Source organism: Agelaius phoeniceus, chromosome 3, assembly GCF_051311805.1.
Source record: "Agelaius phoeniceus isolate bAgePho1 chromosome 3, bAgePho1.hap1, whole genome shotgun sequence".
Taxonomy (NCBI): domain Eukaryota; kingdom Metazoa; phylum Chordata; class Aves; order Passeriformes; family Icteridae; genus Agelaius; species Agelaius phoeniceus.
In genome coordinates, this window is record NC_135267.1 from 50,688,458 (window position 1) to 50,714,457 (window position 26,000).

The window sequence follows — 26,000 nt, forward strand, 5'->3', positions numbered from 1 at the left end:
AAGGGGAAATTCAAGGCTGGATATTAGGAAGAAATTTTTTACGGTGAGGGTGGGAAGACACAGAAACAGGTTGCTCAGGGAAGTTGTGGATGCTCCAACCTTGGCAGTATCCAAGACTAGGCTGGATAAGGCTTTGAGCCACCTGGTCTAGTGGGTGGTGTCCCTGCCCATGGCAGAGGGGGGTGGAATTAAATGAGCTTTAAGGTCCCTTCCAACCCTTAACATTACATCATTCAGTATAATTAAATCCAGGCACAGTAACCTGATCACAAATCTCACAGACAGCACCACTGGCGGCTGCAGCCAGCTACCCATCTCAGGTGTTTGGGAAGACTTGAATGAATGGATAGACCAAGCTCCCTGATGGCACCCTGCTGTTGCTTCCCAAACCCTTTGTGTGCTCCTCAATGCCACCAGCAGGTGCCAGCTGCCTGTTGTCCAGCTGGCAGTGCCCTGGACCCAGCCTCAGCACTGAGCCCATCTCTGTCACTTCAGTTCTGAGAGGACCCCATCAGCCTCTGCTCCCTACCTGGGGAATTTATCAGCATCAGAATCTTTGAAGTGCTTAGAGAAAGATGAGGGCTTCTGCAGCAATAAAGGGTGGCTACCTGTAACAATGTCAGGTTTTTAGACAAACCCCTAGAGATTATTATTCGTTTGGCCATATTAATTGGCTTCAATTTTCTTCAGTTAAAAAAGAAAAAAAAACCCAACAAAAACCAACCCCATAAAAACATAACAGTAACTCAAAACACCACCAAAAACCAAAATCTGACCACCATTAAGAGCAAAACTGGACGTTAACAATCTCTAAACTTGTTATTCTTTCCTTCAATATACAACAAAAGGAGCAACAACACTTGAGCACAACTCTTTCTAAATTACATTTGTGTACTTCAGGCTGAAGAAAACAGGAAATCTGAACATACTGCTAGATTATCTCTGCTGAGCTAATATCCTAGTCTAACCCTAAAATGCCTTTCAGAGGAATTTATTGTAAATTGGGATTTTTTTTTGTCAAGTCAAGCCAAACTTACTACACACATAAACATGAACATGTAGATTTTAAATACTGCCTTCCTTCACAAACTGTACTTCCCCATTAGGGGAAGAGCTGGAAACAAAGACTGTGAATTGCAATGTTAGAAAGGGTTGCCTATATATCTTAAAACTATGTGCTTGATAATCTCGATATAAAAATATTCCAAGTATGATACATCAACCACACATACTTATTAAAATAAACCAGATTTGTTGGCTACTGTTAGTTGATTTTTATTAGTTAAAATAATAAAAAATAAAGCAGTAATATCAAACTGAACTCCGTTTTTAAGTGCTAGGCATAAGGAGATTGAATATTCATTCACCCTTGCACGACACAAAAGTCATTCTTATTTTGTTGAATGCATAAATGCAGCCTCTGTAATCCCTTTCAGATAAAAATACCTTCACATTTCCCCCACTATACAGTTACTCTAAAACTACTAAAAAGGCTACTTGGTGAACCTCTTCCTGTGCCCAGCCTCACATGAAGACGTTAGTCCCATGCAGTCAGGCACAATGAATCACAGTAAACTGTAAGCAGACAGCAGAAATAAAAGAAAACCCAACAAACAACGAATATTGAGAAACAAGCAGCAACAGCCCCAACCAAAGCTTAAAATACTGGTCAGGAGGACCTGTTCCCCTTCCTGTTTCATTAAAAACTGCCTGTTACTCCTCAGGTATAACCCAGGATGCCACATGATGGCAGCAAACACCAAGCTCTGGCCTTACCTGCATGGGCTGGTCACCTGCCGCTCTGAAGTCTTCAAGCTGCTGCATGTGCCATGCAGGCACACCGTAGGGCTCCTCGGCAGGCCTGCAGTCCAGGGGATTTGCCCGCAGCTGCTCCTTGAGCCACATCTGAGTCCTCACAGCCGGCTGTATGGGAGCGCCGCTCACAGCCTGCTGTCCCAGGGTCGCGTATCTCTGCCCGAAAGCCTCGCAGCCGCCTGCCGCAGGTTTGCTTTCAGGTAAGGCACTGTAGGTCAAGTCTAAGGCGTGTCTCCTACTTGGGGAATCCGAAACAAAGTCGTCTTTGCTGCACGTTTCAAATTTGTATTTGCAGTCCAGTAGAGAAGATCGTTTTTTCCCCATTTCTTTGTCCTCAATCTTTAGCAACTCCATGCTGTCATGCAAACAACTGGGCCCATTTGTCCTTAATTGAGGTGGCACAGCTTTGTCCGTACCAGCCCTGTATTCCACCGAATGACTACTTCCATCTTGGCTGAAATTATTTGGTGAGCTGAGTTTAGACAAGGAGGACCATTTTCTTACAGGTCTTGCATCTTTCATGTCAAGAGAATTGTCCAGAGCTCCCTGATTTCTGCCCCCTCCTGACCGTACAAAGCTTGTACTCCATTTTGAGCCATCAGACTTGAAAGCTTCCCTGTGTTTGGAAAGTGAAGAGCTGGCACCAGACAGCATCACATGGGCAGTGGGAATAGAAACCAGTGATCGGCTGGGCTTAAATGATGATGTACCACTTGAAGTTGAATGATCTGTGAAGAGAAATTTGTCACGTAAATAAGTGCAACACAGAGCTCATTAACACTAGTTCAGATAGGACAAAATATCAAATTCAAGGTGAAATGCAAAAATAGAAGGAAAGAGGTTTCTTGACAAAATAGGGCCTTCTAGCTCATTCTAAACCATGAGAATAGAAACTAATTAAAGTGTGAGATTTTCAAGTTTATTTTGCTCAGGTGTCATGATAACAAAAATAAAAGCTCACTAAGCATTGGCAACAGAAGCTTCAGATAGAATTCTCAGCCTGTGAGCCAAAGAAACCATTGCCAGCTTTAAGGTGGCAGGATGGATTTCTCCCCCACCCCACATGTGCTAAGGAGCTTCTATATCACTAACAGTACAGGTGCTCAGGAGCCCCAAGACTCGTTCTCCTTCCATCACCCCTCTCGTCTCATTTTTTGAAGGCAGAACAATTCAATAAATGCATTTGGTAAAATGGCAGAGCTGTAGACAAGCCAGTTTAATAATGGTCACTTGGACAGAGTTATCCATTCTGGATCTCACCAATTTCCAAATATGCTTCCTGTGCTGTGTTTGGCTGGAAAGAGTTCATTTCCTCCACAGTACCTGGTACGGGGCTATGTTTTGGATTTGCTCTGGAGACCGTGTTGGTGATTTAGGGATATTTTGGTGCCTGCTAAGCACTCCTTACACATAATCAAGGCCTTTCCTGCTTCTCACCCCACCAATGAAGAGGCTGGTGGTACACAGGGAGCTGGGAGGGGACGCAGCTGGAAGAGCTGACCCCAGCTGAACAAATGGATATTCTATATCCTACAGCACCCTGCTCAGCAATAAAACTGGGGGAAGGCTGGTTTGGGGGGCTGCTGCCCAGGGAACAGACAGCTGGTGGTGACCAATTGTTTTCATTTGCAGCATTTCTTGGCTCTTCTTTCTCGTTACTTTTCTTACAATATTTTTCTTCAGGAAAAGACCCTCAGGGAAAGCAGGGATGGAAATACACAGAAGAAAGAAATTCCTCTCCTCTTGTACAGGTAACTCCTCAGCTTGAGGCTGCTAGCTTTGTAACATCCAAGAAAACTAATCTTTGTACTGAACCTTACCCAGAAGCTGAATCTGACACAGCACAAAGTCAGTCCAGCAAAGGCAGCTGTCCCAGGCCTTTTCATATCCAAAGAAAATAAGGGTGTATTAGGATTCAAAAAGAACTGACCTATGTTTTAGGCTATACAGATTTCTAGGAGTGGAAATATTACATCTGCAAGAGAAAGGTGAAAGAAATCCTGTATATATGTATCTGTAAAACTTAAAATAGTAAAAAATACATTATAGTATTTAATATAGCATTTTCCATCTAAAATACTGACTTAATGTTAGACATACATGGTTTTAAAACTGAAATTAAAACCAATAATAATTAGAAATACATTATCTCCTTCATTTATTAGATTACAAACTTATTAATATGTGGTAGATTTTTATTTTTCCTTCTTCTAAATTTAATTTAAAAATAATTAATTTTGAGTTAAGATTTAAATGTCTTCACTTCCAATTCTAAACTCTTCAAGCAGATTTGAACTTAGAATGCCACTTATATCCAAGTACAGCTAATCGATGTCTCCAATAATTTGTCTCAAAGAGAAACACAGTAATTTTGGCTTCAAGTTGTCCTAATTAGTCTTCCCATTAACGCTCACTGAAACATATGAGAAAATTCACACTTTTTCTTAGAGCATATTGCTCAAGTCTGCCTTGCCTGCAGGCTCGGCTGGAAAGAGAACCAGTCTGCCTTTGGACACACCTCGCAACACAAAAGCAGGAAATTAATAGATTTCATTGAAAATAGGAGAAAATACAGAAAGAATCATGAAACTTAAGAGATATTATTTCTTCTTTAGTCACAGGAATAAGCTCCATCTGGCCAAATCCTGTCAAAGACAACTTTATCCAAGCAGCAGGTTTTCCCCTTCCATACAGGTGGGGGTATGCAAATGCCAGTTCAGACCTGAAAGTACTCTCTCCTTGGGATTACTTGGGGTTTATTTCACTGATCTGGCATTTATTTGAAGATTACAAACACTCTCAAACATAGCCTGTGTGTCTCCAGAGTCTTTCAAAGCTTAAAACTGCTCTCTTTAATGAAAGCCGAAAGAGACATGGGGATAAAAAAGCAGCTAGATGCTACTGGTTTTCCTTTCAACAGAAATAATATTATATGACAACTTTTTCTTTTCAATTATCCTAATAACTTTTTTCTGGTGCCCACCACAAAACTCCCAGGAGTACTTTTCTAACAGGCATGACATTTTAATACCTGATCCAGTACTTCCAAAACCACATAAATAAGAGAATTGAAAGTACACTATTTTAAAACCACACTACAAGATTTCTACCATGTAATAACAGCAGATGGAATAAAAAATTAAGAACATTTCATATGGCTTTCTTACCATCTTGTGTTACACTTCTGAAATATTTAATTACTGCTTATCTGGCATAGAAAATTATGTAACAGAACCAATTTTAGTCCTAATAAAAAACTAATCACAAAGAGAGAGCACAGCAGGCACTTTCTTCTGAAAAAGGGGTAGAAGAAAGAAACTCCTCAATATAAAGTTAATGAACACCTTCTACTCATTTGCATTTTCCTGTGCTATGCTTTTTAAATTACTGGAAGAAAAACCTCTGAAGTAATTTCTCAGGCCGGACACACCACCCTCATGCAGCTACTTAAAATCCTTATCTGTCGCCCAAAAGTCAGTCAAAACACACAAGTCAGAAAAGGTTCACTGTAACCCTCAACAACAACTTAAGGTGCAAAATTATACCAGTGCTATGAGAACTCCCATATAAGATACACCTCTGACAAATTCTTCAGTATTCCAGATAAGATATTATCAAACAATAGCAGAGTAATCAGCTAACATAGTTACCCAATATTAATAAAAATCAAAATGTATTTGATATATGTGTTTATAGGATGCATGTGTAGCTAATGCTGCTGAAAAGTGGTGAACCTTCCTTGTGTGAAGGACTTTGAAATTTGATATTTTATCCAGGGTATAATTAGAATGCCCTGATCATGGACAAAAACTCCAGTATTAAAAGCAGCTGACCTTCTCTTCCTGTCCTTCCTTCCCACCCACCTCCCCAAAACAACTGACATAGTTTACCCCAATCCAGGAAAATAAACTGAACTATTCTTACTAACTGAGCAGAAGATAAACAGGGGAAGTCAAGCCTCCATTATACAAATTGAAGGTCTTGAATCTGGCTGTGGTTTAGTGAACAAAAGCTCTGAATTCATTATAGGACCTCAGTTCCTCTGAACTGTTCTCCAGCTCTTAACTGCATGGACCCCAGCAAGAGGCCACAAACAATTCCAGCATCCAGCACAGCACTGAAGGAGCCATGGGTCCTCCATCTACCATGCAAGCATGTGGGTGCTTCCCATAAATCTCCAAAACAGCTGTTTTCAACAACAGAAGTGTCTAACTCTCCTGGGAGTTGGTTGAAAGACAAAGACATTGGGATGATGTGCCATTACAGTAGTACTGATGCTACATGTGTGTTCCTCCCTGCGTACCTACTCACAAACTGCACAGGCCTTAATGCAACAGAGATAATCAGATGAGCCAAATGAGACATTTCAAAGTAGCCAGGCAGGGGGCCAGTTCTTGTAAAAAGTCCTAAGCAGACTGACTCATCATCCTCTGGGAGCAAAAGCATGCCTTTCTAAGGTGCAGCAGCACTCACAGGAACAGTTTGGGCTTGGTTGGTTTCTTGGGGTTTTTTTGTTATTTTTGGTTTTTTTGTAATGTCTAGAATTCTTCATCATTATTTTTACAGGCCTTTTTCATACTACTTCACGTTTACTGTGTCAAAATATGAGGTGAATGAAGGAAGGAATCTCTGCAAATAACTCTCTTCCAAAGAATAAATAAGAACATGCATCACAGAAAGCTGTGGGAGAAAAGCAGGGAACTGTTCAGACATTTAACAAGTTTTGTATGAGAAAGAATTCCTAAACATTATTTGTTTATAGAGTTCTGTGTTTGAACAGCAAGGAACGAATATAAAAGAGTAACTAACAAAAAACTTACTGGAGAAAAAACGGAATACTAACTAAAGTTAATTTTAAATAGTATTAAATGCTAAAATACCTACTGCCAGTAAAACATCTATGCCTTCAAAGCAGAAACAGTCATGTGGTGTTTAGAAGCAAGTCCAATTAATGTCAATTGGAAAAAAGAAGGAAGTTCACTGCCTTCCACCATCACCATCACTGTACTGCCAGTATCAATCAGAATTCTTTTACATAAGATGTGGGTTGCAAACTCCAAGTCAGTTCTACTTTGTTTCACATTAATTGTATGGGATTTTCTGTAATCTACTGTGTTGCATACCAAAGGAATGCAAGTTGTACCTAAAAACTCGCTAGTTTTAAAAGGTGAAGGAATTTAAAAGCTATGTAATTCACAAATAATTTGAACAGTACAATGCTGAATAATATGAATGTGAACTTATAAGGTTGAAATTGAGATGGGATTTTCAAAAACTGAAGCAATTTCGTTGCTTTTAGGACTTTGTTTCAGATGAAATACTGATAACGCTACTATCCCTGAGCAATGTTATAATAGAGAGATGGAAGAAGGAATAAATGGTAGGACAACCTCACAGGCCTCCTACAATGTACAGACATCAAAAAATTCTACAAGGCAATTTTCAAGGATTTTTAGTAAGTAGAGTAAAAAGCCATGCTGGAAAGAGTAAAAGCTGCAGTCATAAGTACCAGGATGGCATCCACACTTATGCAAGGAAAGAACTGCAGAGGTAACACTGAGTTCCAGCAAATGGCAAACAGCTTCTTAGACACCCTTACAAACTAAGGGAATGCTATGTACACATGAACGTACTTGAACAGAAACTTGCTTGACATATCCCATTAATTTATTAAGACCTGGCCATTTGGTGTCCATCTTCCTTATCCTCCTCCTCTACAGCTAATGAATTTGCTTTTCCCTAGCTATGACTTCTCATTCTCTTCCACACCCTTGAGGCAAACACACCTTCTCCCCTGCTTGACAGAGAGGTGATAGGCAACAATCATTCTCAAAGTAAGTAATGAGGACAACACTCTCAATTTGCAAACAATACAAAAAAAGGGCGAGTGAAAAATAAGTATGTTCTAAAATTTATTAAAGCTTAACAAAGAAATTGTCACTGAACAAGAGAAAATTATACCTCCTCACTGAGCAAATGAAAAATACTCACTCAAAGAAAATAACTTGTACTTCACTATTTTCACATTATTCACATCCTGTTTTCATCTTACCATGTAAAAGGTTGCCTTGCTTCACTTAGATTTACCTGAAAACACAGTATTTTCCCTAGCACACAGTACTGACAAGGAACGTGCCATAGAGGAGCTACTACTTTGCATTAAGCTGTAGTATTTCTGGTACTGAAATAGTCTTTCAAAAATACGCTCTTTGATCAAGTCTCATTAGGGCACAGCCAACACTCACCAGCTTTGATTTATTTAAAGAGTGTTGTCCCATGCTTGAGAGGTCATCCCTGTACCTTAACATCAGGTTGCCACCACACCTTCCTAGATAGCAGACCGGGCAAAAACCTCATTAGCAAAGTTCTAAAGATTCTAGCAGCAAGAACACACAACTAAGTAACACAGTGGGCCACACCTTCATATGATCTCACCTTAGCACTACAAATCAATCTCTGCATTCCAAATCCCATTTCAAGAGCCAAGGTTCTTAATTCCATCATTTAATTTAGATAACATGAGGCAATCTGAGCATCTTCCCAGAGAATTGCACAGGGGTGATCAAAACAAAATCAGTACCAAATGAAGCACACAGAGATGTAAGATTTGCTTTTCTGATCCTACACAATCAGTTAAAAAGACACTACACAGGAGATAAGCTCTGTAGAAAGTGTTAGTTTACTCCTATGTGCCACTGCAGTCAGATTTGAGGTCAAAGTTCTCAGTACTAACTGACATTAAAATACATTTGGTAGAATGACTTGTCATCCAAAACATTCCTCATTAAAAGTTAATACACATTTCCCTGACTTATATAGCTGGTTTGGGTTTCGATTTTTTTTTTGTGCAAGAAAATATTGAGTAAAATGATCCACATTCTGCTTTAAAATAAACTTCTTTAAACTAGCTGTTTGGCAGTATAATTATAAGACTCAAATAATAAAATTTTACATGTGTTTCAACAAACGAAGCTTAACAAAAACTTATAACAACAGTTTGTTTTGTGAATGTTGAATTTAGGGAGACTGTACCAAGGCAGTGCAACAGTTTTTGATAGGGGAAAACAAATACAAACTCCACAAACAAACAGAAAAAGGCAAGTGCATGTGAGTGGTACAGTAAACCTGAGGTCTTAACACTCATTAGGTATATATATGAAGAGAGTAAAAAGAAAACCCCTAAGCCCCCAACATACCAGATACACACCAAGTAGATCTGTCTTGCCCACGGGATCTAGCAGAACTGGTATTTCAGGACACAAAAAAAAAAAAAGAGTACTGCCTATTAATATTTCTGTGAACTGCCAATTTACCCAGCAATATCTAGGCTAATAATACTCAGCTGGGGAATCCACAACTCCAAAAGAGAAGCGTCTTCGAAAACATTTAGTAACTTTACTCTTGAGCCAGATCTGGGTCAACTTAGCTCACTTAAATGAAACCCAGATTCAGAAGATGATATAACAAGGGACTGTAAAGGAAAGTAGCAGTGTATAGAGGTGAGATGCTGCCACTCCAAAATGAAGTGAGGCACTGGCCCTGTGCAACAAGGGCAGCTTTGACAAACAGGCACACATTTCAAAAAGCAGCAGGCAAAATTTGTTTTACAGGAAAAGATTATTCAGCAGAGAAAAATAAATTACAGCAAAGTCAACTATTGCAAGATTCTATTCTTGTTTTCCCTACCCTAATCAATTATTCCAGATGCCAATGTTAGAGAATTAAAATGAATGTTAGATTCATTAAAAGAAAAGTGACAAATACAATACCATGGGATATTTAACTGAAGCAGAAAATATTTCACAGATTTTATCTGAGCAAATAGTCTAAAGCAAACAGCAGGTAAGCCCAAGAGTAAATTTTCACTTCACATCAGTCACTGAAAACAAGTTATTTGTGACTTGTTTGACTTGACTACTGGTCCAAGCCTGCAATGGCCATCTGCTAAATTAATCTGTAAAGAGAAAGGCTAACCTAACTTATATAAAATTCTCTTTAGGTGAGAAAACTGAGCATGTTAAGATAGAAATATGTCTTAAAAGAATGAACTTGTTTTACCAGAGTACAATAAAACTTTTGATTTACGCACTTTGCCTCTTCAACCAAGGATATCACAAATCTACTGTCAAATATAATAGCAATTTCTAGAAAAACAACAGAATAAAGGATGCTCTGAGCAACCAGTTTCAAAAAGCTAAGCTTTCCCAGCAGTAAGGGACAGACACACAAAGAAACATCTCATTCTCAGTGTGTTCTCTTGATGTGCCTCTCTGCACTCAGCTTCAGCTTTGGTGCTATTTTGCTGCCATACATGTATAGCACCTGAGAGAGAGCTGTGCTACAGGATGTTCACTGGCTGCTGTGTGAGCACATGTGAGTTGCATGCAGTTGGCCGCCAAAAAACAGTAAAAAAATATTATGCATGCAATGTGGATGCTCTATGCAAAAGAGCACAAACCAAGCGAAATTTGAATCCCCCAGCATCTATCTTCTCCAGCCATCTAAGAGCTATTTTTAAGAAACAGTTATATAACTAAGTAGAACAATTTTTAGATTAACGGGTTCTATTTTCACCCCCCCCCCAGATAAGAGGATAAAGCAATATTCCAGAACAGCAGTCACGTAAACAGGCAACTTGATTTCACTGAAAGAGAAGCATGAGTGAAAACCTATACTGCCACGGGGAGTTTCTTTTGTAGTTAGCTGTCTCATTTTTAGAAGTCTAGATCTTAACTTGCATTTGCCCTTTTATGAAGGCCATCTACAGCTTCCAATTCCATTTTCTGACAACAAGCACTTAACAGTGAAGACGTAAAGAAATCAAATATCCCCCTAGGACCTGCTTTAAAAGTAATGGCTAAAGGGGAAAAAACACTGTGGATGCCACACTATATCTGTTCTCCTTCCTTTCTGTATCTGCAAGATACCCATGCCACAAATACCATCCACTTCAACAGCCCCCTCTTGCTGGCATTATTTTTTCATCCCTCGCTAAGGATGACTCAAAAAAACTAGAGTACCTTAGCCCATCAGAACAGAAATAGACCCCTGCCCCCCAGAGGGGGATAATCCTCGGTATTTTTGTTCTCTGCAAGAGAACACCCAGTACCAGGTACATACCTAACCTTTCCTATACCAAGAGAGATGCAAGCTGTGTGTTCTCAGTCTCCACAGGCCACTTACTTGTATCATCCCAACTCTCAAACTTGGCTCTGATACCATCTCCCACAACATTCCCAGATTAGCTAGGCTGATACCTTTCAGCAGCAAAACTACTTCACCTAAGACATGAAGGGCAAAGGATGTGCAAGTGAAGACAAACTCACGTGAGGAGAGTTAAGAGACACCCTCTAACACAAGGGACCAGAGCAAAACCTGAGGGCTCCCAGAGAGCACTATCATTGCAGAGAGTTAAAACTCTGTGGCTGACCCACATTTTCTTCATAACTACAGGTAGAAACAGAGCCCTCAATTCAATGTCGAATTAGAAAGTTAAATCCCACTTTCAAGGAGACTGGAGTTTCTGGCTATGTTTTTGAGAAAATTATCCACTAATGACAGTTTAAGCCCTCTTTCTACTAAGACTTTGTATTGAAATAATTAAAAAATTCTTAAATATTAAAATATTTAGAGTCAACTGGTACCTGTCATCCTCACCACAGAGCAGTGGAACTCTTGGTTCCAGCCCACCAGGAATAGCTCTGAACAGGACCAGCACCCTTCAGTTTTATGCCAGGCCACACAAGCGGAGAAGAGAGAACACACTTTCATTTTTTCTCCCAACCTCACACTTCAGCTTCATTTCCTCCACTGATCTCTCTCAGCTGAGCTTTGCACAGTAGTCATCCTCCTAGTTTACCTCTGTATTCTCGCTTCGGGAGCCCCAGCCCGAACCCCTAATCATAGAACAGAATCATTTAGGTTGGAAAAAACCTTCAAGATCATTACATCCAACTATTAACCCAGCACTACCAAGTCCCACAGTAAAACCATGGCCTCAAGCACTATATCTACATGTTATCTTTTGAAAACCTCCAGGGATGGTGACTCAACCACTTCCCTGGGCAGCCTGTTTCAATATCTGACAGCCCTTTAATTGGTAACTCTTCCAAGTATCACAGAGACTTCTGTACAATCAGAACACATGTACATTACTCGGATGGAAAAATAAATCCTTTAACAGGCAGAAGCAGGTGCTGTGAGCAGCCCCAGCAGTGAGGCTGCCATGGGTGCAGTGAGGCAGGAGGATACTGCTTGCTGCCTCTCCCAGCTTCACAGCAGGACTGTCCCTGCCTGACTCCTTCCTCCTGCTGCAGACCAAGGTCAGCCCAGGTCGCCAAGCACAGCCAGCCTGCCTTGCTCCAGCACTGCTGCTGCTCTGCACCTCTTGGAAGCACTTCATGGGCCACAAGCCATTTACTTAATACACTTTGGGAATGCCTATATCAAGCAGGAATCCCTTCTAAGGGCCAGAAGCCATCCCCAGCAACCCCAAAAGTTCGATGGGTGCTTCCAGAGTAACTTAACTCACTGGGGAAGTCTCTCTCCTTGATGCTGATCCCCAAATGGTAAAAGAGATGGTAATACGTTAAGAGTAGCTAACATTCAACTGGAGTAGGTCTCTTGCAGACCCAGCAGTCTACTTAATTGCTTACAAAGATTTGGGGAAAACCACAATAAGAAATTTGGAAAATTTAAATAAGAAACTGGACAGAAAAAAAAAAGAAAAAATGTTACTAAAACCCTGTAAAGTAAAAACAGAAAGAAGTAAAATACACTATTACAGAAGTAGCTTTAGCATCCTATTTTCTAACCTTTATATTCCTAGCTTTGCTACTCTACCCATCATTTACCGTACACTAATCCCACCTTCCCTTAAAGTTTCTTAGACACATCAGGGCTTTGATAACAAATTAACAGCCTACTCCACATGTAGGTCACCATCTGGAACTCAGCTCAGGTCACAGAGGATTAACTTTAAATTGGATTGTAGCACAGCTCTATATCCTACAGAAGAAGCCACATCTCATACTTCAAAAATTAAGTATCATTATCTGTATTTTCCAAATGAAGAACAGGAGACAAACTCTTAGAACAACTAGACTCAGGTCACTTATAAACTTTAGCTGCTTCCTCCCACTGCCCTTTACACTGAGTGGTAGTGGCTACCCTGGTTACCTTTTTAAATTTCACAAATTCAAGCAAAACAAAGTAATAATAAACTTAGAGGAAAGGAGTGTAAGATCCACCTGGAACTCCCAGCTTTTTCTTAAAGCAAGATTCCCCTTACTAACAGAACCATTTCTTAAAGCAATAGTGGCAACAAGAAGATATGGAAGACTTTCTGCATTCCATCCCACAAAACTGATTACAATATAATAAAAAGATGTGGAAAACCCTTTGCTTTTGTGCACCATTTGGCTTTCACTGTTTTGACCCCAGCTTTTAACAGTCTATTTTTCAGGCACACCTGTGGAGCCATGGTACTAAGACTACTAGTAACAGAGAGTTGTTCCACTTCTAATACAGAATTTACCTACAGCAGAAAACAAAGGAGAGGGATTCACAGTTCTGTACTGCCCATAAACAACTTTTCCTCCAGGACCTCCAACCTTCATATACCCTGAGAACTTAATTTTGGGTGTTTTTTGGAGGACAGTATGAGCAAAAGTAAATGCTACAAAGGTGAAATTAGGAGCGTTAATCCTGAGGATGTATTTAGGACCAAATCTCACACTCTTAGGAGGATTTCTGTACTTTAAAAAACAAGCCTCCACTCCAGAAGGGAACTATTACTTCCTTATATGTCAATCCACAAAGAAGCCATGAAGTATCATTTTAAAGGCTGGAGGAAAAACAAACCCAAACTTCATGCATGCACTAATTCTTAAGAGTGTGTTTTCACTGCAAGTAGTCTGTCTGTAACATAAAGACAGTTCTATACTATTAAAATGAATCTGTATGTCACATTTCTTAGAAGTATCCTGAAAACTAAAGGCCATTTGTACCGGTTGACAAGACTGACTGAAAGATCTGATTTTAATTACAACCAATGCTTAAATAAACTGATAGTGAATCAGGAGAAAAACATGTAATGACCAGTAGAGTCTTTCATCACAGCTTTTCCTACTGAAGAGATTTAGCCTTGTAAATAATTTCTAAAATAATTTTTTAAAAAATTAACAGCAGTTTGGAGCTGCCATATTCTTTTACTGGCAAATCAATTTCTAAAGTTGTTTTTCCCCCTACTTCCTATGCCAAAAGAGCTTAGTGTCCTGACATTACAATGACTTGGAAAATTTTATGATTAGCACACTAATTAAATGAAAGCAATAAATTCAATTAAATCATAAAAGCAAGAAAATATAAGTAATTAATTATGAAAAATGCTTTAACAGAATGTTTCTCATCGTGAAAGAACAGAAGTTCCTTTGCCAAATCGTATATATGTCAGGCACCATTTGGTCCATTGAATTCATCCTCCCTGGAATGAAACACACTTGCTACAAATTATATCAGCAGCCCCAGATTAAAATACTTGATCTACTGTAGAAAACAAAACTCTAACCCAACTACAATTTGCATATTTGAGATGATTTCTGTAATCATTTAAAATAAAACATGCTAAAGCATTCAAAACAAAAAGACGTTATACACACACACACAAAAAAAGAAGTCCTTCCTTGGTGCAGTTTGGGATTTGATCACCCTAATTTTAGAAATCAATCTGGCATCTCAATTCCCAACAGCAAGGTTTACCTAGCACCTGAATGGGGATGCTGGTTCACTGCCAACACGCCTCCTTGAGTACCCATGGAATCTCCAGCACTACTGAACACAGCCCATCATGCTTACACAGCATATCACATGACATAAAAACTGCAGCTATTTTAAGAGCTACTACCTGTACTACTACGCAGTTTTAGACTTTATTTAAATAGAAGAGTGGTTCATGGTTTACAGACAACTAACAAGCTTGCACACAAACAATCTGAATTACATTTTCTTTCAGTGGGTTTAGTGATCACTTCTCTCTGCTCCCCAGGAATACTTGAAGACAGTTTTTATGCCCTTTTTGTCTTCTGTGATGTGCAAAATTAAAAGTACAGAACAAGAGGTGGGAGAGCAGAAAATGTTTCAATTGCTGCCTTTGATAATGGAAAGAATTTAGTGTTTACAGATTTATTTCCAGTTGTTGGCTCATACATTTGGATATTTATAGTACTTATCACTATGGCATCCAAGCACATTAGCAGTGCTCTGATCCCCACAAAGAAAACAAAACAAAACTGTTTCTTCTCTGCTCTCCAACCTGTTAAGAAATGCCTCAGTTAAGGTGGGGAAGCACGGCATGTTCCAGAAATTAGAGAATTCTTTTCAAAAGGTAGACTCCATTTCAGATCTAATTTTTTTATCAGAACAAACAGAGATCAAAGTCTATCATAAAAGTTGGTGTGATAGACCTGAGACCTGATCTCTGGCTCTCAAATAAAGTCAGTTCCATAACCAGTAGCTAAGTAAGTCTGAATTGCATACTTACAGAAAGCATTTAAATTATAAAAAAAATTCAAAAATTAAATCTGTCTAATTATGTTAATAACTGAAGTCATCTTCCACCCCAGAGAAAAGCAAGACAGTAATTTTGCGCAATGCGGTATCCACAGCACTCATCAGTTACCCAACAGCACCAGTAAATCCCTAACATAGCAAACTGTAATGGCATTCAGCCCACATCCCAGCGACCAGGATGAAATCTCAAACTCTGCAAAGGGCAGCAATTTTAGAAGCTACACACAGATCTTCACATCCCTGCTCAAGTGGTGTAAGGTTATTGATGCACTTCAGCTGCAGAAGAGAGGTCAACACAAATGATTTTGATAATCAAAACTGGCAGGCTTCACCTTGCACAGAGTATTTTTATAATCACACACTGCTTAATTCCCTTTTGCATCTTGGGCTAACACTTATAGGCAAATTAGAGACGATTACAATACTGAAATAATGAAGCAGCAGAAATAACTGTATCAATAACTATTATAAACACTGAATGGGAAAATGGCTTCTTAACAGAACCTCCAAATATCTTTATTTACCCTTTTTGTAATGCACTTTATTTTAACATTTCCATTTATATCTTTAGTAATTATAAGCCAAAAACATTAATGATGTTGGAAAACCAAGCATGGTAACTGTTATCTATATATATATATGCAAACAGAAACTCTCATATAAAGCATATTAGTAAACCTGTTTATATAAGCACATGTAATGAAATAAACTGATTTAACCAGCCTTTCAAACCAGTAAGCTTCAGAAGATACCAGAAAAAAAAAAAAAGAATAGAATTCATGCTTCAAGTCTGGTATCAGACTTCTGAAATACAGAACTCCACCAAGCATATCCAGCTCCAAGTCCCACAATTCTCAACAGCTGGAATAACAGCCACTCATGTAAGCATCAGTCTAATTAATGTTCTTTAACTTTTACAGTAAATTAGAGGTATACTACTCTTATGGGAGTACTCCATACTCCCAGAACCACATAAACATGAACTTTTGGCCATAAGTCACATGTTTTATTAATTCTACTAGACTATGCTACCTGCCAGAACTAACTAAAGTAAATACTCTATATATAGTCATAATATTCCCACCTACTTTTGAATTCCCATTTCATTCCAAAACTTCAGAAGTATATAATTAAGAGATTCTGAATTTTTCACATTCTTCATCTTCTTCCAAAATAATGCATTACAATTTCCATTAAGGATTAAGTAAATGTTAATTTTCATTAAAAAAATCAAATTCTATTCATGGGTAAACATAAAACCTTCCATTTTTGTTGTTCGCTCATCATGTCTACATATAGACCACTTGTTCGTATTCTACAAGAGTCTGGTTACATCACTTATTGATGTCATTCTTAACATGTAGAAAAACAACACAACTATCCCAGATCTTATTTCACAAAGGAAAATAAAAAAATCAGCAGGAACAGAAGGAAGAAAGTACTACTGCACCATCTCATAAAGATATTCCAAAAGCTGAAACACTACCAGTATAAATCATGGACTGTTCCTTCTTTTATTTACATAACATACTGTTCTTTTTAAGTGAAGACCCAAGTGTTAAAAGAATGGAGCCATTTGGAACAGCAAAAATCACAGATTTTAAAGTGGAAATTTGGCCAGAACAACCTTTTGGTACTTTTTTTTTTTTTGGGACTGACATTGAAAGAATAGAAAACCAACAAACTGGAGCAGTTGTGTACATAAAACTAACCCATATGGGCCTCCTGTACTGAAGTCCTCTGTCATGTCATAGTCTCCTCAGCGTCAACTAGTAAGATCACCTGAATTCCTGATCAAGGTGACAAAGATTTCATGTAAAGACCAATGTGGAAAGAATTTCTATCCTGTGGGCTGCTTGAAGACAGATTCGTTTTCCCCTTCTTCTTCCTGAACTCCACTAGGGGAGAGGAGATGGGGAATAACGAGATCTGAAAAGGAATACCAAACTGGGGGACATTGACATGAACTGAGGAGAGACAAAGCAACCTAGGATACCCTTCAGACCCAGGGAGAGTACGCTTCAGTTTTACAGAAGCCATGACTCACTTCACTCTGAACCTTTCAGAAGTTCTATTAGACAACAGATATCCAAGCAACCACCACAAGAAATTACACTTGTTTTCATAGAATCAGAGAATGTCTTCAGCTGAAAGGGCATCAAAGATGATCTTGTTCCAACCTCCCCGAAGTGTGTTTTCTTCACATGAGATTTTTTTTTATCATGAGCATTTTTTCTCCTAGTCTAAATAGGGCATAATAGTAAAAAACAAGAATTCTGCACATCTCATTTGAATTCTCATTAGTCTATAATTTTTTCAACTAAACTTCTTTTGTCTACGAAGATTTCTCTAACACATGAGGAGAACACAACCCCATTATGGATGCCCTAGTGAATCCAATTCCCTTTCTATCACTCTGAACATATTTTTAGTTCAGTTTTCTAGCTGAGCTAATTAGAATTTAAACCTTGCCATCACTCTCAACAGCAAAGTATGACTGCATGCAGATGGCTGATGCAATGAGAAAGAAAGAAGTACTTTTAACCATATCACCTCTCTAAAGAAAAGCTTACAGCAGAAACACCTCTCACCCAGTTAAAAAGTGTCTGCTTCTTTAGAATTTTTATGTAAGATAGAATAATAAACTATAATCCTGTCCTGAATCTCTAGGTACTCCTACAGAATAAAACTTACAAACAGGAAAACTGAAAACCTCCTGCCACTTCATACAATTAATGCCATTGTTTAAGTCAACCAAGAAAGACAGTTCTATTTTTGAAAATACAAAATATTTTTAGCCTTTGACAGGGACAGACTAATCCTTGATGGAAAAGGATGTGCCACTAAGAGCTTATGGTAGTTATACAACTTAAGAAAAATGCACATAATACAGTCTTCTGATTCATAGATCAACATTAAGACTAGAATCATCCTGTATGCTTAAAAATAGCAGCCCAAACACAGGGACACATTCAACGCAAGATGTATCAAAAATATATACATGTATTTAAACTCTAGTTTATAGTCTTTGGACTTGCTAAAATCAAACAGGAGATAACATGAACTGGTACACAGTTTTGACCATAAAAAAAAAAAAAGGAAACAATAACAACCCACTCTCAGACCTTCCCCCACTCCTCAAAAAATACATAAATGTCAGGTAGTTAAATTAGTTAAATTTATTTGACACACTGTTCCTGGTAGTAGCAGACAAAAATAATGGTCAACAACAGAAAAACTATGGCTTGGTAGGTTCTGGCTGGACATCAGGGAAAAATTCTTCACAAGGACATCTTATAGCACTGGCACAAGGTTATTCAAAGATTTTGAGGTACCTGGGAAGGTTTGCAAGAATCAGAAAGACAAAGTCAGGGCTGACCTGGTCTATTTTGGTGATGATCCTGCTCTGAGTATAGGGCCTGAAACAGAGGTCTCCTACAGTCTTCTCCAAACCATATTTCTACAATTCAATAGCATGCAAATATGCTAATTGTTTCTCAAGGAGGCTAAAATCCTTATTAATTTTGCATTAAAATATCTGAACTAAACTATTTCCTTCCTATTTTCATATGAGGTAGGCAGTGGCATTTAAATTATCAAACCCAGTTGAGTTGCAAGGAGCCAACCTACAACCAGGTAGAATATGACACTGGTATTCAGAACCAGGTGTGTCATTTATTTAAGAGATGACTGTCATACTTGTATTATTATCTGGCAAGATGAAAGCAAATTTTTTTCCACTTCCATCCCTTTTTCAGGGCCATACTATCAAAGGCATTATGTTGTGATCTCAAAATGGGGATGCCATTTCTTCTGGGACACTAAGCTCATAGGAAAAAAAAAAAACTAAACAGGAATCTCTGCAATCCATTCAATTTGTTAGCAACATCCTTATAAACTTTCTACTCAATGCAGTAAGAGTTTAAAAAAAATCCACTCATATTGAGGAACAAGGCATAAATTGTAATATAATAACAGTTAACATGGAGGGAGATGCTAATTTATGTTTATGTCATTCATAAATGTAACTAATTCCTTCCAAGTATTTCATTGTTACCACTTTTTCTATTTCAAGGATTGAGCCCTGGGAAGAACAGCAGCACAGAGAACAGGGAACAGAAGAGGGTGCAATTCCTGAACATCACAGGAATTCTGGAAACTGACCAAGAAGAAACTGACATAAAATTAGAAAGGTTACTCCAGTATATTTTCCGGTTTTCATTGTTATTACAAAAAACTTAGACAAAGCTGCAAAGAGGACTGGTGTCAGAGCCATTAGAGAGAACTGAACACTGCCTTTTTTCCTGCCAATCGTCTTTCTGCCTCTGAGGACAGACTTCATTTTATTCCTACACAAACACCTAAGTTGCCTTCTGGTTTTTTTTCTGATCTTGCTACTTAACAGACATTTTAAAAACAATATGCCCATACACAAAAAATACTGTTTAGATGTATACAACCAACATTGCCTGCTTGGGATGCTTCAGAAGTGCAGACAAAGCTTGAGTATTCACTACAAAGCTGTTTGTTGCGTAAGTTGTATTTACTTATATAAGCCGAATAAGGCATAATCTTTTTAACATAATGTACAGGACAACTATACTAGAACATGCTCCAGGAGCAAAGAAGTGACCTCTGGGAAGCTGACAACACTTTTACAATGCTGACTTTCATGCCTGCTGCTGATACAAACACAGTCATTGTCATAGCAAAACCTTATCGGTCAGCCCTCTAAGGGGAAGAAAAAAACCTCAAGAGATTTCTTTCACCATGTTTTGCATTGGGAAAAACCCACACCAGTTTTCTTTCTAAATTTGATGGGGTAAGAAGCTTTTAAGATGGTAAAAAGGAAAAGAAAAAAAGCACTGTTATAGTTTATAGTAATAGTAATTGCTTTTAAAAGAAGCTGATCACAGTTCTCAAAGGAATTTAACACATCAAAAGCAACAAACTTGCTCATATTCTGCCTGAAAAAAACTGAGCAGCTGTTAACAACTACTACTCAAGGGAGGTTACTGCAAACAAATGCCCCATGAGCAGACAGGCAAGCATTCTTGAGGCTTTACCCCCTGCCCCCGCCATTACCAGTCCCCACTGTTCAAATTTTCATTCTACCCCAAACCTGGGCTAACCGATGAAACTTGTGATTTGCTGAGTATTTCTCACTTCCTGTTACAGACCTCTAATTCCCTCAACGTGAAGAAAGTCAGAGATTCAGGAAGTGTGATGGACTAACCATGCTTCATGCACAAGTGGTCTCTGCACATTGTTCTTCCTCACTGCTGCTTTTATGCTGCCAAAACTGATGTAAAAACTCCATCTGACTTATCACAGAAAGACAAGCAAGGCCCTGGAAAAGGTTTTCTGTAACAGTGAGCTTTTATGTTGAACTTCAAAGGGAACTTTTACAGAAATTACTTATTATCAGCACACTGAAATCACGGCTAAAACAAAGGATGACATTAAATACATTAACTGGACTTTGCACTAAGAAATAAGCTTAATCTGTGCATACATTACAGTAGAAAGAGGTTTGCTGAAAAAAAAAAACTAAGAAAGAGCAAAGTATAAGCCTTCCAGAAATGGATAGTCTTGTCAAACTGTTAAAAAACAGAGATTTACAAACTTTTCTATGGGGGATACAAATAATCTGCTCTGTCAAGCCCCAGGCTAGAACTCCAAGCAGCGGTAATGGGTTTTTTCTGGCTACAAGGAACTTGTGGCCTATATCCCAAATACCTCCACTCCATCACTAAGTGCACTGTTCTGTCTGTAGTGGAAAGGATTAAAAATGAGTCCTGTGATTTCTTCAGAAAAGGCTGCAAAGGCTACTTGAATATGTACATTAAATCCTGACTAGCTACAGAATGTTTCCAGTATTCACAGATAAATAGTCTAAGGCTACAACTGTTCCTCTCTGTGGCTTTTCTGAAACTGATCTGACTCCTGTTCCCCTTCATGAGATCCTGATCTACAGAACTGCTGAATACAGGCCAGAGAGTCTTCTTTGACATTACAGTAGCAAGTACAAGTGGAAAGTCCTCCCTGAAATGCCCCAGCAGAGTTGCATAATGACGGGCATGTCCAGGTCTCGTGATTAACCTAAGTACAGGTGAGAGAATTGTAGGATGCTCCTTGTTTTTCTCATCAGAATACTAGATACCCACCACACTCCAAAAATACAGATTACAGGACATAAAAACATCTACCTGATATTTCACCTGAGTATGATGCAAATGACCTGGATAAGAAGCAGAAATTGTAGAGTTTAGCTGGGAGAGAGGTAATTTCCTTCACAGCAGCCCCTATGGTGCTTGTTTTGGGAGCACAGCACTGTCTCTGCTTTTTCAGAGAAGCACCACGGCCTCTGCCACCCCAGTGAGGGGTGTACAAGAGGCTGGGAGAGGACACAGCTGGGACAGCTGACCTGAAATACCAAAGAGATTCCATACCATATAATGTCATGCTCAGCAATGAAACTGAGGGCCAGGTTTCTTCCCAAGTATTTGTTACTCAGAGGCTGGCTGGGCATCAGTCTCCTGGTGGTGCATTTACATCACAATGTTCACTCACTTTTTCTTTCATTATTAAACTGTCTTTTTCTCAAACCTGAAGTTTAGGAGGTTTTTTCTTACTTTTTTGCCCTTCTGATCCTCCCCCATCTCACCATTTAAACATTCTGGTACAACTCAGTGACATAGCTCCAAAATACATCCTATGACAGAAATAACTTTTTGCATGGTAACCAAGAGAATGCCACTAAATTCTAAGTAAGCAGAACTTATTCTCACTGAGTTATTTCCAATTAGAACAGCAGAAATAATTTTTCTGAGAAACAACTACTAATGTTAGCTGAAGGTAAAATGCACCAAGTTCACTGTGCAGAACACTCCCACTAGCCAGAAAGAAGTCCTGCTGGTATTTTTTATGTGAGGAAAACTGAGCATACTGTGAGAGCTTGTTCCTATGGAGAAACTGTCACAAAAGAAGGCAAAGTATGAGGTTAAAGCAGCAGCTATTTCTCTCTGCAGAACATGAATGTATGAAACTAGCAAGTGCCTTTAGTTTAGTTCAAGTCAGTTTCAAATTCAGAGTATACAAGTTCACATAGAGTATGTCACTGTTACTTGAAGCAATTTCTCCATCTTATTTTAGTGGAAAATTATTACCATAATTTTTTCCTATTCATTAAATCCTGGAAATAGGCTACCAGAATCTGAAATAACCTTTTTTCTTTTAATCCTAAACCCCCCCCCAGAAATAAACAGCCAAACTCTGAGCATGAATCTTCATACTCCCATCAGTTATGCAGACACTTTATTCTAGCAAGCCATGGCAATACCACTTAGAAGGACTAGAGAGTAATACAGGCTTAAGTGCAGTGCACATTTCTGATTGTCAGGGTAGATAATATCCAAGTAACACAATAACTCTGACTCACAGAGGGCTGGACACCACTTTATAATGTGAGACTTGGCAAGCAGAAAGGAAGGAAACAAGGAAAAATGCCTCAAACATGATTATTTTCTACCCTCCAAATAATCAAGCTACTTCACCAAACATATGCCAATACTTGCCAGGATCCAAGGGCATAGAGATTAACTTCAATTCAATTAAAACCAGGAACTTCTCTGAAAATCCATCATCTTCCAAAATCACAGAACACAGTAGACAGTGAGCATTGCCAGCAATCAAGATCTAGGATCCTTGTGTTATTGCACTTTTGTGATACCAAACTGATAGCACAATCTACATGCTTCACCTACACATTGTCAAGCCCATTATCTTTAGCAGCAAGCAGAAGAAAACCCCCCTCAAGATACTTCATAATTAAATTTTGTTTCCTGAAATTCACTTCTGCCTTTCACTATATTGAATAGTTATATCTATTAACTTTTCTTTTTCTCCTGAATAAAAAAAAAAGAAAGCACTAGAATACCATGCTTGGGACCTGCTGGAAGAAAGAGTGCTTGAAAGAGCAAAACCAAGTAACTGATTCTGGTTTTCCATGTTCCTTGGCATATAAAGAAAAACTACAATTCAATTGAAATAATCAGGATTTTTTTAAATCCTTAAAAAGATAATATATTCCCTTAAAAATGATGGACAATATAGACCTCAGGGTCTCATAACATCAAAACAAGTTCCTATTCTATCAGCTAAGCATTCCAGAGAAGTTGTTGGAAGGTTATTAGAAAAGGGGGTTTATTAAACTGGAAGAACTCCTAAAAAAGTAGTAACTCTGATTCTCTGCATTCAATCTCTTTCTTCCAGGAAAGCAACATTCTATGAATTTTCACACTATTAGCTTGCAACCAGAAATATTAAATTAAATTAAATGAATTGCATATAACAATAAGGGAGAAAGATCTGGGGACTTTCCACAGCACAACAAGCTTATCTGATGAAGGAAAATGTTCTGCAAGAATCATGGGCCCTGTATCTAACCACATTAATATTTAGTTCTTATCCCTTCTGTTCTAAAAGGCAAAACTCAGAATGTGCACAAGAGAAAAAGCTCTGCTGAGGTTTAGAGACCATTTAATTTCTGCCAAGTCCCTGATTCTCTAATTAGGTAACCGAAATAAAAACAGTCTCAAAAACACTTAAAATATAAACTTTGTATTTCTTCTGTAAGTGCTACTGAAAGAATGGTTATACACAGGTATCCCAACAGTCGTTAAAAATGAAGTGCAAAAGCTCATGTGAATCCAGAAAAGGCCACAAACTGACAGGAAACAAATAAAAAACCCCAAACACAATAACTGTAGTTTGAACAGATATAACTGTAGTTTAAACAGATATAAAATGCCTTTTAATCTTTAAATTTAGAGCACTCTCAAAAGTGTCAGATCTACCCAAACCTCAACATCCCCACATTTAAGGTTTGTACATTTCTGTCCTCAGCTCCCACAGTGCACAATCAACATCATGCAATTTCAACTCCATTGCCTATTTCAATTCCTAATTTTCCTACCTTTGCACAACATAATATACAATCAACTGGATACAGTTTAACATTAAAGGTTTCTTTCTCCCATTTTTGTCAAAACCCATCTCTCCTCCAAATCACACAGGTTTAAGCCAAACACAAGAGATACTTGTCTTTTTTTTAAACCCTGCATTTTCAAAGAGAATGAATGTTCCTGAAATAAGTATGAGTAAGAAGATGAATTTGAAAGAACATTTAAGAAGTTATAAAAAAATCCCATTAGAAATATATTTTAAATGCACCTGCAGTCCATTCCCTGCATGAGTGAATTTATTAGCAACTATATATATCTGTACAAACAAACTCAGGTGCAACCTTCAGAATTAAAGGGGATGTTAATGCTAATTCTCAAATTAAGTTTCTTATTTTTAGTGGGCGTAACAGAAAGGAAATAGCAAGGCCACAATTCATTATCTGAGCATTGTTAAAAACTGTAATAATTTGCCAACTTGTGAAAAAACTTCCCCTCTGAAAAAGCCCCAGGAGCTTCTTCCCCAGCACCACATCGACAGCAGATGGCCAGCATCAAGTCTGCAATTACCAGCCTGGCCTGACAGTCCCACAGATGACAATGATACTCTTTTCTTTTTGTGGTGTGTGCAGGGGGCAGCTTGAGAGATGCAGACTGCTAGGTATCAGAGGCATCAACCCCTTCCACTAAAAATATACCTATACAATCAATTTCCAGGCCTGTCATATGATTCCTCCATTAATCTTCATTTCACCATTACATTTCCCTCCTTTTTACTCTAACACTTTCTTTTCTGCTACTTAAAAGTTTTTCAAACAAGGTGGTGGGAAATGTGAAACATAAAGGATGCAGTAGAACTGACAATTGTAAAGCATTGCCAAAGACAAACCTCATGAACTATCTGTTGTTGCAACCTTGCAACCTTTCCCCCCTTTATTTTATTCTCCCCCCACCCAACCCTGAACAGATTATTCTTTTGCCTACAGAGGAGAACAGAACATCTGATGAGGAGCTGCTGTTTCATTTCCTCTCCTTCATCCCACCCCTCAAATGGGGAAGCCCTCAAGAGGGGGGAGGGGAGGGTATGGTTTTAATTCAAATGCTGCATCTTAAAATACTATTGTGCAGCATTTGGCTGGGAGTGATTAAAGCTATATATAAATACACAGCATGAGAGTACTTCATCCTCCCTACATCTCTGGGGGAAAAAACACCAAAAAACTTTTGCATTAATAACCATTTATTATTTCAGTTTTACACCCAAGAACTTGAATATTCGAGCAAAAGATTTATTTTGCCAAAGCCAACAACTGTTTACAAATGAAAGGAAGCAGAAATCAAGTTATGAGCTGACAGATGCAACAGAAAGAGGGTGGAAAGGATTTTCTCATGTGCAAAAGGGGCCTGACAGACTTAACTGAGGCATTTGGACCTCTCCTCAGGAATGCTCAGCCCTCCACAGAGCCTTCTGTCTTACACCGATTCAGCATTCCTTACTTCATTTCTACTAAATCTTCCTGTTCTTCCTCATTCCAGCTACCCCTTTTGCAAAACTTATCAGGCATAGAAAGCTGCTGGAGAAAAGTATATCACAATCCTGCTGTCATTCATTATCTGTCTCAAAAATCTTACTGGGAAATAAGTCAATGCACG

The 26,000-nt window shown here is 38.5% G+C and overlaps 1 protein-coding gene across 2 annotated transcripts in view; it reads right to left on the reverse strand.

Annotated features, from left to right (window-relative positions):
- CEP85L (centrosomal protein 85L) overlaps positions 1 to 26,000 on the reverse strand; it is a 135,280-nt gene that overhangs the window by 62,304 nt on the left and 46,976 nt on the right. For both annotated transcript variants that reach the window (XM_077175224.1, XM_077175223.1), the window contains exon 3: positions 1,777 to 2,543. In XM_077175224.1, coding sequence (XP_077031339.1) covers positions 1,777 to 2,543 — 767 coding nt within the window. The remainder of the gene's footprint in view (positions 1 to 1,776; positions 2,544 to 26,000) is intronic.